Genomic DNA, 12,375 nt, shown 5'->3' on the forward strand with positions numbered 1-12,375 from the left:
TTAATGGTAATAGAATGGGAAACTATACAAGTAAAATTTTTATTAGCCTTTGAAAATTAGATTTATCAAGATATAAACCAAACAAGAGATGAAGAGTTAAAAAATACCCTTTTCTGTTTGACCAGGCCTACTGTAAACATATTTGTTGAAAGGAGTAAAGTAAAATCTGTTCCAAGTTAAGACACTGGAAGATAGGTTGGATTAAAGTCCAAGGGCTTTAGCAGGACATGAAGAACCACATATTTTTCCCATGCTGGATCCACGCATGGTGTTGTGCTGTTTACTGGAAAATGGGTGTTCAGGTTATCTTGCCCTGACCAGCTTTATAGTCTGACATATTTATAGACATACCACCAGAATATAAGTGTGGCATTTACAAGGACAGATTCTCTAGTTGTGAGAGCTGGAGAAAAGGGAATGAAATACCTTATTTTAAAAATGCAAAATTAAAAGGCAAAGAAAATGAGTGTTTTCTAAATAAATTACAAAGCAAAATTCCACTTACTCCTAATTTTTACTGCTCAGCCATTTTTCTTGATCTTGCTCTCTGATTCCATACATTCCAGAGTGTTCAATGGATTTGTAATAAATAAAAATAGCTGTCATTTATAAAATCATGTAAAAGTATTAAAATTAAACTATACTGAGAATGAATAAATAAATAAATAAATAAAAAATGTATAACTTTTCTGCTAAGCAATCCTCCTATGTAGCTCAGCAGCTAGAGAGAAGTGCCGGGCTGGAATGGATTGCCTGGACTGCACTGGGGAAAGAGCAAGGGAAAAGCGCACTGGGGAGAGAGAACCACTAACTAGGAGTGAATAAGAATAAAGAGACGTGAGGAAGGAGTGGACTGGAAATGCAGAGGAGGGCAGTGATAAAGACTGTGTTGCTCTGCTGCTCCCCCACCCTTATCTGTTCAGTTTCTAGACTCTGTGTGACTTCAGCATGCTGACAAGTCCCAGGGGCCTGGCACTTGGGAAGCTCACTGTTTCATTGTCGTAGCTATTCCCCAGTGTCTTTGGCAGCACTTTCTTCCTCCTCCATGCTGGAATATTAGTGGATTAGGCCAGAGCTGGTCAACAAGTATGTGAAAGAATACTGGAAAGATGAATGGATGGGGGACAAGGGATGTCTGAAGATGCAACAGGGGTAAGCCCTGACCCCACTACTCAGTAGCCATGTGACTTTGGGCACATTACTTTCTGCTCCAGTTCCCCCAGATGTCAAGTGAACGGTGTGGACTAGATGGTCTCTAAGTGCTTGTGGCTCTGGCATTTTGTGACTCTGTGACTATAGGGGGTCTTGTTCTCAGAGGAACACCTATTGTGGTTTCTAACATAATGTCAACTTAGCTTGTCAACTTCATGAGGCTGTTTTGAGTGTCAGGATAAAAGATGTGAAGACCCTTTGGAAAGTCTATGAAGAATCATATAAAACAAAGATGATATGAATGGTTTAAAGGAAACTTCCCCCCCCCAAAGATATCAGATAGTGATAAAAATGAAAGAGAGTTCCATTTAGATGAATGTTAAGGAAAGTTACAGAGGCCTTAAAAACAGGCGTGTAGTTTTGCTTTGTTGTTGAGATATATGCCTTGGTAAAGTACGCAAATCAAAGAAAGTGATTCTGTAAATGTGTGGTTAAGCAGCTAGGCTGCTAGGGTTGAGGTCCTTGACTTTTCTTCCCAACCCTCAAGCAAGGGTACCTTAAAACCCCAGAGAGAAAGAGGCAGTGGATTGGCTTGTACCTTTATCTGTCACCATCACCCATCTACTCCCTGAAGGCTGAAACAGAACATTAAAACCAGTACTGAAGGGAATGGGTCATCCTGACCCAATGGCCGCTGCCTTGCACGCTGGTCTGTACACTTGTCCAGTAGAAGCAGCAACTGTATATGTTTGTTTTAATGTTCTCCTCTCTCCCCCCACCCCCATTCTTCTCTTTCATCTCCTTGTGACATTTTGCAGTTCTTCCTTCCTTACCATAGTAGAGTAATAAGAGGAAGAAAAAGAGGAAAACATCCAGAAGCTGGGAGCAGGTAAGAAGAGAAGGAAAAGAAAGATGAAAAACATATCCTTTGAGTCAGTGGAGAGGGCTGGAGTCTTTCGCTCCCTCTTCCTCAGCAGGACTGAGTTAAATTGATCAGTTGATTTTGTACCTCATCTTCAAGACTGACTGAATTCTTTTTTCCTTTTATAACTTTCGTTGCCTGTCAGTGACATCTGAGAAAATCATAGACAGGCCATCCAATAAGAACCAGCATGTTAGCTCTTAACAGACCTGCACCAGCTAGCACTGACAAGAGTTTAAGAAAGGACAGTCATCTCTTACCATAGGTAAGACTGAACCGCCTCACACAGCACATCAGTGAGAGTGACACCATATGTTTTTGCAGTTTACAGAGTTCAACTTATAGATTTGATTACCATGGAAAGAAGGAAGGGAAAAAAATTGCATGACTCTTGTGGTGAGTATGAGGGAGCTTATTCATTCATGTTGGAAAAGCAAAGTTAAAAAATCAGAAACAGGCCTGCCAACCTAGATATGTCCAAGACTAGTACTTTGGTAACGCTATTATGACTTTCAGTAGATTAAATTTCAAATTGTGGAAAGGCTTCAGAATAAGGAAAGGCTTAGTGTCCCACTAATAGGCCTTATTAAATTTAGATAAAACAGATGTTTTTCAGTGACAGCAGCTCTGAATCACCAAGATCAAAATGAAGAAAGCAAAAACAAGCCAAAACTTTCACTAAAAAAGTACTATTTGTCTTCATTGCAGAACCTGCCCACACTTATAACCTACAACATCCAGTTAAACCCCAAGAGAAGCCTTATTAATTGGGGGAAAATTCCTTAGAACTGATTGAATGTGCATATACCAAAGTTGATTCGCTAACATTCTAGAGGCGGTGCTGTGAAAACAGAATGGAGCCATAAAGGCAGGCTGCCCAGATTTCAACTCTTACCTGCTTTAATGACCTTGGGCAAGTTGCTTCGTCTCACTGAACTCAGTGAACCTCAGTTTCCTCATCTAGTTGTTTTGAGGACTCAACAAGATAACACATGTCTAGCACCTAGCACACAGCAGGCACTCCATAGGTATTAGCTCTTTTGTATTTAAAGCTCTTTTTGCTCATAGTGTTGTGTCTAAGTATATCAGGACCAATTTCTTAGAATTTGATTAAGAGCTTTAGATTAGCAGTCTCCTAAGGGCAGTAAGTACATCTAGACCATCCATTGTGGAGTGGGAAGAAAAGATTAGAAATTCTATTTATGATCTTTTACATAAAATATAAGAAAGTACTGACACTCCACTCATATTTAATGTATGCATTGACCCTGGTGCTCTCGTTTGGTCTATGTCAGTGGGTCATTGTTGCATACTCTAAATTGAGGGATCTTGAGGAAAGTCTGAGAACCACGATTTGCTAGGAGTTGACGGTGGCACACTACTTCTTTCAGTCACTTTTGCAGTATGTTGCAGCGTATTTCAGTTTACGAGCCTGGTTAAGTAGATGTATGGTTCTTAGTATTATCTTCAATTTCTGGTTTCTTTGCCGGAATCTTCTTAAGCCATTTGACTATTATGCATAAGTTGGCTAAAGCTAGTTAAAGCCACTCAGGGTGGACAAATGGCTTAAGAACATTCCTGCAAAGGAATAATGGAGTGATGATCATAGTCATAATATAGCACAAGGCAAGGACAAGAATAAGGTGGAGTTAGCTGCCACTTCTGCAGGTCACCTTGTAAATTGGTTGGCCAAGTCATCAAGTGAAAATGAATATAATCTAATCGGATCTGACAAGATGTCAGTCCCCCAAAGAAGGAAATTATCAGGAACATTATTTGAAATATGTATTTATACCCACTGTTTTCAACAGCAAACTTATTCTAAGTCTGTACTGTGCTTTGGATATATTCACTGTACGTGACTGTGATACATACTTTGTAAATAAATATACATATTGAGGATGTATGCTCAGACTTCTTTTACTGATAAGAATGCTCAATCAAAACAGTTTGGAGACCACTGGGTGAGATGAGGAAAGCATGGAGCTTCTCGTCTCTCATCCTGTGTCTGCTGCTTAGAGAGTGTTTACATTTTTTTCCTAAGGATTTTGCTGGAGCATAACCAGTAAGATTAGAGAATAACATATCTAAATCCATTGAAGATAAATTGAGCACAGTTCAGGGAATTGCATCTCTTGGTAAACATTTTTTTTTGTATGGAAGTAAAAAGCCAATCCCTGCCCTGGAGATTTTTTAAAACCTAGCTCAGGAAAACTAAGTTACATTACGAAGCAACATATGAATATGCATGGCTGCAGGATAATGGCAGTTCTTGATGAAGAAGTATGTTGCTTGATGTAGTAGACGTCTTACTAGAAAACAAAAATGTGTATACATTTAATTTCTGTGAATTTGCCTGCAATTCTGGGTCATTTGGTAACCAGTAAACCAGTAGCAGAGAGTGTAAACAGATCCTTCCAGAAAAGACACTAACCTTGCCTCGCAGCCTTCCTATCAAACTCTTTTACATGGGTTCCTGTATTATTTTGCAATCTACTATTCTTTTTTTTTTTTTTTTTTTGCAATCTACTATTCTTAAATCCTCTGTGGCTCTTCACATAATAAAAGGCATACCACAGATGCTTAGTAAATATTTTGAAAATGAAAGAAAATGAAGGGTTCTCAAAAACACCAGAACCTGAAAGGGTAGCCATTATTCTCTTTCAATGGTCACAGTCAGTTCCTAAAGCAGATAATTTGCTTTGATCTTCTCATAAGGTTGAAGGGTCAATTTTAGTCCTGAGGCTCCATTCCTGTCACCAGAAACATGACATGGAGGCAGCCCTGTGGGCATAAACTTAATAAAACTTTGATGGTGGCGGGGGAGGGGCACTATTTACTGAGCCCCTGGTGTATGTAAGGCGCTTGTGCGGGTATTATTATTGTGTTCACTTGTCATGGTAGCTCTGTGAGGTAGGTACTATTAGTATCCCCATTTTATAGAAGAGGAAATGGAGGCTGGCACAAGTTAAGAGACTTGACCAAATGTCACACAACTAGCATGCAGTGGAGCCACAATCCAAATGTAGGCATGTCTGATTCCAGAATCCAAGCTTTTGATGATTCTCCTGTGCTGTGTTCTATAGGACTTTGAAATAGGGCTCATATTAATGATGACTTCAATTTTGCATTTTTGGGAGCTATTTTTATCAGTGGTAAGTGACGGGGAACTGTTGTTAAACCTTGGAGAAATGCTTCTGATGACCCTGGGAAAGTGATACTTGTTCAGGGTTGTAGAGGTTTTTCTAGATTCTCCGAGAAAGGCAATAAAATTGACATTTGATTCAACTTGAGAGGTAGTTCAGTTTTATAGTATCCAAACTTAGAGAACACAGGGGTCAGATCCCTCGAAACTTTGAAAGTCTTTGTCAGGTTATTTTTGTGTTACATTCTCTTCAAAGTAGAGATAATCTCATGTTTTCAAATTCCCCAAGATGGAATCTGTTGGTGGTCGTACTGTAATCTGTTTTCCATACCTACAGTTTTTTTTTAATTGCCAAGACTATATTGAGAGTACTGTTCCAGTACTGTATAGTAATGAATGGCCCAAGTCACATTGAGTCTTCACGATGAACCTGAGTCATACAGAGAAAATTATGTCCGTTATACTCTGGTGGAATATATTTTAAAAGATTTCCATCAGAAAAATAATTAAAAACCAGTTTCTAGCCCTTCGTTTCTAAAAACAGGATCAAGTAAACCCAGAAACTCTGCAGGGAAAGCATCATGTGGGCGCTACATGGAGAGAGAGGAGGAATACCTGCCACATACACCAAACATTTAGCCATCTGTTTCTTCATGTATCTTTTATTGATATTTTCCAGTTGTAGTTCTGCTCCACTAAATCAAATTCACAGCCTTGTCTCCTAATTTACAGGTGAGGAACTTGTGGCTAGGAGGCAGATTCTTGACAATATTGCTCTGATCATCACAGCATGCAGCCCAGAGAGTATTTATCCTTCCTGGTGGGCAGCTGTGGCCATCTTCAGAGAGTAGAGGCTTTTAAGAATTCCAGATTAGAGCAATTCAAGAGCTTTAAGCCATTCAGAGGGCAGTAGGTGATAACAGACTAAAGCCTCTGTAAATCCTATAGGATAGGCGCCAAATAACTTACATGAAAACCTTGAGCACCCACCGCTCTAGATCTCGCTCTCCCTCCTACCCTTCCATTCTTCCATCCTTGCGTTCTCTCTCTACCCCTTTGTGTGTGTGTGTGTGTTTTAACTTTCTTTGCTTCCCACTTCCTTTTTCTGCTTCTAGTTTTTTCTTCCTCTCCATTTTTCTTTCTATATATTTTCATTTTCTTTTCCTCCTTCATACTTTCTCTTCCCTTTGTTCCATGCCTTAGTTCTTTCCTCCACTCCCTGCTAAGTACCCATCCTATCTTGCTTAGAAATACATATTACAATTAATAAATTGTAGTGTTAATACTCTTTAAGCAGCAAGTAGGTTGTACTCATTACTCTAAAGGGGAAAAACATGTCCCAATTAAGTAACAGTTTACATGTAGTGGCTTACAATTGAAAACTTCCTTTCTTATGGGTCTCAACTCTCACCAAAATGAGGTTCCCTTCCTCACTCCTTAAGCATGACCTTGTCCTTTGTTGTTCCTCTCTACACTTAGGTTTGATGAATAGTCACTTACTTTTTTGCATTCTGCTTTGTGCCTATTATATATTTATTTATTTTTGGACCATGGGAAGCTAAAATTGATACTTAATGTGAAAGAGAGGATATAGATAACTTTTCAGATTTGGGCTTATTCTCAGCTCCCGGAGTTCAGACATGTCACATGTCCATTCTGTTCTAGAAGCTCTGACGAAGAATGGCAGAATTTCCAGATAATTGAAACCCCTTGTGTAAAAAGTTGTTTTTTTTAAAATTTTTTTAAGATTAATATATACTTGATTTGCTTTTCTTCGCCTGTCCAAACAAGGACTTTAAATTTTAGTTATTTCTTCCTTGTCCTGGAAAATGATTGCTTGTAATATGAAGCCTTTCTCAGTTTGGTATCTTTCCACTGGTTAACTGATTATGGTCATCAGTGTTTTAGAAAGCAAAAGAATGAATGAATGAGTGAGTGAATGGCTAGCTATCTAGACTCACAAATAATTTCTGTTGCATGCTCTGTTGTTTTTGATGAGCCTTGCCATGTCTAAGGCTTTGTCTCTTTTCAGCTATTTTTTTCCCCCTCATAGTTTCCAGGTACTGTCACAAACCATGTGATTCTTTGATAGCTAAGCTTCTAATATTTTTTTTAAATGTTCATTTTCATTAAAGTGCTATTTAACATTAGATATTAACTTTGACAGATGTTAATGCTGCTTCTCAATTAGGTGGAATATATTCTTGGGAAGATGCCAATTTGAATTGAATATATTTGAATTTGGTATTGAATCAAACTGTTGTTTAAACCTTAGCCATCCATCATATGGGTGATGGAGCAGCCAACAGATTTTTTGTACATAAGTGGTTTTTTTCCTAGCAATATTTAGACATTAGAAAATGGCTTCTTATTGTAACAAAGAGAACTTCATACAAATTTACTACAAGATCTCTTTTTTTGTCAGTTCTTTAAATTGGCACATACTACTTTGGTATAAAACCCACTCCAGTATTCTTGCCTGGAGAATCCCATGGACGGAGGAGCCTGGTGGGTTACAGTTCACGGGGTTGCAAAGAGTTGGACACGACTGAGCGACTTCACTCACTCAGTTACTTCGGTATAAGATGCTTTCCATGGACAGTATTAATACTTAAAAATCCCTTTTGATCCTGCAGATTTCCAGTAGACAGTACGTCTAGCTCTATTTGCCCCTTGGCTACTAGTAAATGCTGTTAAATTATTATTTATCTTTATTAGGCAGAGGCACTGCAGGTATGAGATCAGAATTGCCTAGTAAGGCAAGCATTTTGTTTTAAAATTAAAAAAAAAACAACAACCTCATAATCCTGTCAAAAGTAGCAACTAAGGAGTGGATACTAGAAAGAATTGTGAACTTGCATCAGAGAATCTGGGTTGTCCCCCTACTTGTGTCACTACCTAGCTGGGTCAACCCCGAGTAAGTCACTGCCTGACTCCCCATAGCATATTGTCTCTAAAGGCTCAGCTTCCACATCACATATTCTATATACAAAAGGGAGCAGGGCCAAGAGAAGCTGAATCCTCTTGTTTATCAGCCATCTACCCCAGTCTAGCAGCTCTGAGGTAGTCTCCAGCCTCATTTTTTTCATCTTTTTAATAATCCCTTAAATCCTCGCTAGGCTTTCATTGCTAGTTCTTTTCCCTAGGAATTTGCATTTAGAGATACTGAGGGCTTCCTGCCTTTTGGAATTTGTCTATGCACATGAATTTAATGAAAAGTTACCGAAGAAAAATGCAAGAATTAAAAGTCTTGTTTGAATGAGTGTTTCTGTAAAATCAGACTGTTTACATCATGATTAACATACCTTTATTAGTTCAGTGTTTTGAAATTAATACCTTTGAGTGTCGTATAGCAAGGCACGATTGTTATTTTATCTCATTAGCCATGCTAGCATTCTCCCACTCACTCTTTGATCTAAACATTTTTTTAAGTCCCTGGTGAGTGAGCAATAGACTCCATATCACAAGGAAAGCTTCCTAGCCTGGTCCTCAGTTGCACTTGAAAATTTTGTTGATTTGAAATAGTTTGAATTGTACTGAGCTAAAATATATCTTTCACTGGTTTGCTAGGAAATAAAATAATAACCTGCCTCAGAGTGTTGAGAAATTAACTGTATGGCAACTTCAACATGTGTATTTTTAAAATATATATAAAAGCTAGAGCTAGATACAAAACTCTCTTCATTAAAGGAGACCTAGTACTATAATGAAAAAGGCAGACAGTAAGAAGTGTTGGCAAGCATGTAGGGATATTGGAACCCTTGTACATTGCTGGTGGGAATGTAGGATGGTACAGCCACTATGGGAAACTATTTGCTGGTTCCTCAAAAAGTTACACAGAATTACCATGTGATCCAGCAATTCGACTCCTAGGTATGTACCCAAGAGAAATGAAAACATTACTTTCCACAAAAAACTCATACATGAATATTCATAGCAGCATTATTCATAGTAGCCCCAAAGCAGAAATAACCCAAATGTCCTTCAACAGATAAATGGAAAACAAAAATATGATATATCCATAGTATTGAATATTATTGTGCAATTAAAAGGATGATGTGCTTTTACAAAATGTACTAAGGTGGCGCTAGTGGTAAAGAACCTGCCTGCCAATTCAGGAGACATAAGAGACAAGGGTTTGATCCCTGGGTTGTGAAGATCCCCTGGAGGAGGGCATGGCAATCCACTCCCTGGAGAATCCCATGGACAGAGGAGCCTGGCAGGCTACAGTCAGTGGGATTGCAAAGAGTAAGACACGACTGAGCGACTAACACATACCGATACATCCTGCAACATGGATAAAACCTCAAAAACATTATCCCAAGTGAAAGAAGCCAGACACAAATGGTCATGTGACCATTTGTATGCTCATACCATTTGTATGATTCTACTTATATAAAATGTCCAGAACAGGCAAATCCATAGAGACAGAAAGTAGATTAGTGCTTGCCAAGAGCTGGGGGGAGGGAAGAATAGGGACTGACTCCTAACGGATATAGGGTTTCTTTGTGATGTGATGAAATATTTTAAAATTGGATGGGGTAATGATTGTATAATTCTGAATATACTAAAAATCGTTGAATTATGTACATTGAAAGGGTGAATTTTATGGTATGTGAATTGTATGTCAATAAAGCTGTTTTATAGGAAAAACATTAGCAACTGTATTACTGTAGTTATTTGAAATTATAAAAGTGTATTTAAATTACATTTCTCCCAGGGGCTGGGAGGGGGGAGGAATGAGGAGTTAGTGTTATTGGGTGCCTTGTTTCAGCTGGGCAAGATGAAAAAGTTCTGGAGATTGATCGATGGATGGTGGTGGTGGTTGTACAACAAGTGAATGTATTTAAGCCCAGAGAAATATACACTTAAAAGTGGTTAAAATGGTAATTTTTATGTTGTGTATATTTCACCACAATAAAATCTATAACCCTAAAAATAATATTTTATGTTATTCTAATGTATAAGGCTTTTTACCCTCTCTTTTTCTTTTCAAAAGGAAAACTGAAAGTGTGAATTTGGGTTTTTATGCATGGGATTCTTCTGTTTTTTACAACACCTCTCCTGGGTGGGGTTGGGGGGTATTATACACACATCATATGTGTCTTTATGTTGGCTTTGGATGAGAACTTGAAAATATTTCTTAAGACTTTATTTGCTAGTTGGAAAATAAAAGAAGCCAAACCATAGGAAATTTACGTTGTTAAATTATGAAATAGTGAAATGCTATTCTCAGAGTATGAATTATCATAGATTTCCTGGTTTTCTTGGTTAATCTTGGCTCCTTGAATGGGGAAAACATGTATGCTCTCTATATAACATCTCTGTCTTTCTGTAAGCATTTTCCTCTGTATGGCAGGATAGAATGAGCACCACAATGTATCGAAAATACTTAACAAACATAGGGGTATATTTGTACAATACAGTGAGTGAGTTTCTGAATGGAAAGGAAGGGGTAGAAAAAAGAAAATCCAGCAATGAGGAAGTCACTGAAAAAGGAATTAAATTATTTCCAAAGGTCACGGAACTTTGTTATGACCCAAGCAGTTTGTGGGCTCTGTTTGTAACCTCTAAGGATTAATCTGTGAAAACGTTTCTAAGCCTGGCTCTGCTATACAGGACATTTGAAGATCGACAGCACAAATGCCATTAATACAGTGGGCAGTCAGAGGTGTGTTTGTTTTCTTGACCAGGAAGTGGTTTCTTTTAAAAGCACAGGAGCACACAGTGCCTGTGTTTGTGTGTGTGTCTTTGTCTTTTCTGTCTGTTCTACTGTTGCAGGAAGAATTATGGTCTTCCAACATTTTTGTCCTTTACAGTGAGGTTTTTCTAGAATTTGGCACTGTGGTACACTACCCTTGATTACAGGATTGAATCAGAGTAGATGTACTCAGAAATCCATTGATGTGATTAATGGTTTCCTAATCATAATTTTATTTCCTAAGATTAGCCCTATTTCCTGAAGTTTCACAATTTTTGAGTAGTATCTTGAATTCTCCTTTAGAGGGGGCTTGAAATCTTTGTACTTTTAGTCCATAATTTGCATGATAATTTTCATTTTCTTTGATTTCTTTTGCTTGAAGAAAATAGCATTTTTACCTTTTTTTGAACTTTTTATATGTTGTTCTATGGTAGCTGTCCAACCTAGTGTGAACCTTTTTTTTTTTTTAACAACATGAAATATATATATATATGTTTTTTCTACCAGTCAGTGCTAGATGTAGAATTCTTCCCCTAAGTTTACACTGCTCTAGTTTTTATTCTCCTCAAAAATCAAATAAAACATTGTCAAATTCTACAAGTAACAGGGAAGTATACAAGGAAATGACTATACAGGAAATGTAATTGATCATTCACTCTTTACAATTGAATCAGTCACAGGATTGGCTAGTAAACACAATCTGCTGAATGAACAAAAATAACTTCTAAAATCTTTGTAGCGCTTGAATGCATTTGGAGATTTTGGCACCTTTCTCACCTTACTGATTTTTTAAGAAATTCTTACCTTTTTCAAATGATTGTCTGCATTTGAAACTAGGAACTCATATCTAGTGACTGTTTTAATATTTGCTTTGTTTTCAACAGTGCCCTTAAAGATAGCCGTTTTCCCCCAATGACAAGGGATGAGCTGCCACGGCTGTTCTGCTCAGTGTCTCTGCTCACTAACTTCGAAGACGTCTGTGATTATTTGGACTGGGAGGTAAGACAATAGAGAATTTTTAAAGAAAAAGGAAGGTAACTCCTGAGTAATTGTTTAAAAATTAGGCCCAAGATAACTCTTTTGTAATGGAGATGGAGATAACGTGGATAAATAAACCTCACAGCTGATCAATGAAATGTGAGTGAAGGAGTTTTTCTTTTTTTTTTTTTTTGAAGGCAAAGTACCTTATGTTGTTTAAATACCCCAAACTAAATTTGCTCTTCATTTTTATCCTATTAACTTCACCACAGCACCTCATAAAAGCTGTTAACAAGTAGTAAGCAGGATTGATTAGAATTTATTTCTCCTTTCTGGTATGACTGCCACCAAACAGTTAGGTAGTCGGAGGATATATCGCAGTAACAAGTGGCGAAAGGGTTAGGATAATATACCAGTTGGGGAAATCAGCTCATGGATAATAATGGGGTGTTGATTAACTACAAGTAAATTATGCTA

The 12,375-nt window shown here is 37.8% G+C and overlaps 1 protein-coding gene across 2 annotated transcripts in view; it reads left to right on the plus strand.

The window, feature by feature from the left end:
• AMMECR1 (AMMECR nuclear protein 1) overlaps nucleotides 1–12,375 on the plus strand; it is a 114,719-nt gene that overhangs the window by 80,687 nt on the left and 21,657 nt on the right. For both annotated transcript variants that reach the window (XM_043457719.1, XM_043457720.1), the window contains one exon: nucleotides 11,805–11,919. In XM_043457719.1, the coding sequence (XP_043313654.1) occupies nucleotides 11,805–11,919 (115 nt within the window). The remainder of the gene's footprint in view (nucleotides 1–11,804; nucleotides 11,920–12,375) is intronic.

This window comes from Cervus canadensis, chromosome X (assembly GCF_019320065.1).
Source record: "Cervus canadensis isolate Bull #8, Minnesota chromosome X, ASM1932006v1, whole genome shotgun sequence".
Lineage (NCBI taxonomy): Eukaryota > Metazoa > Chordata > Mammalia > Artiodactyla > Cervidae > Cervus > Cervus canadensis.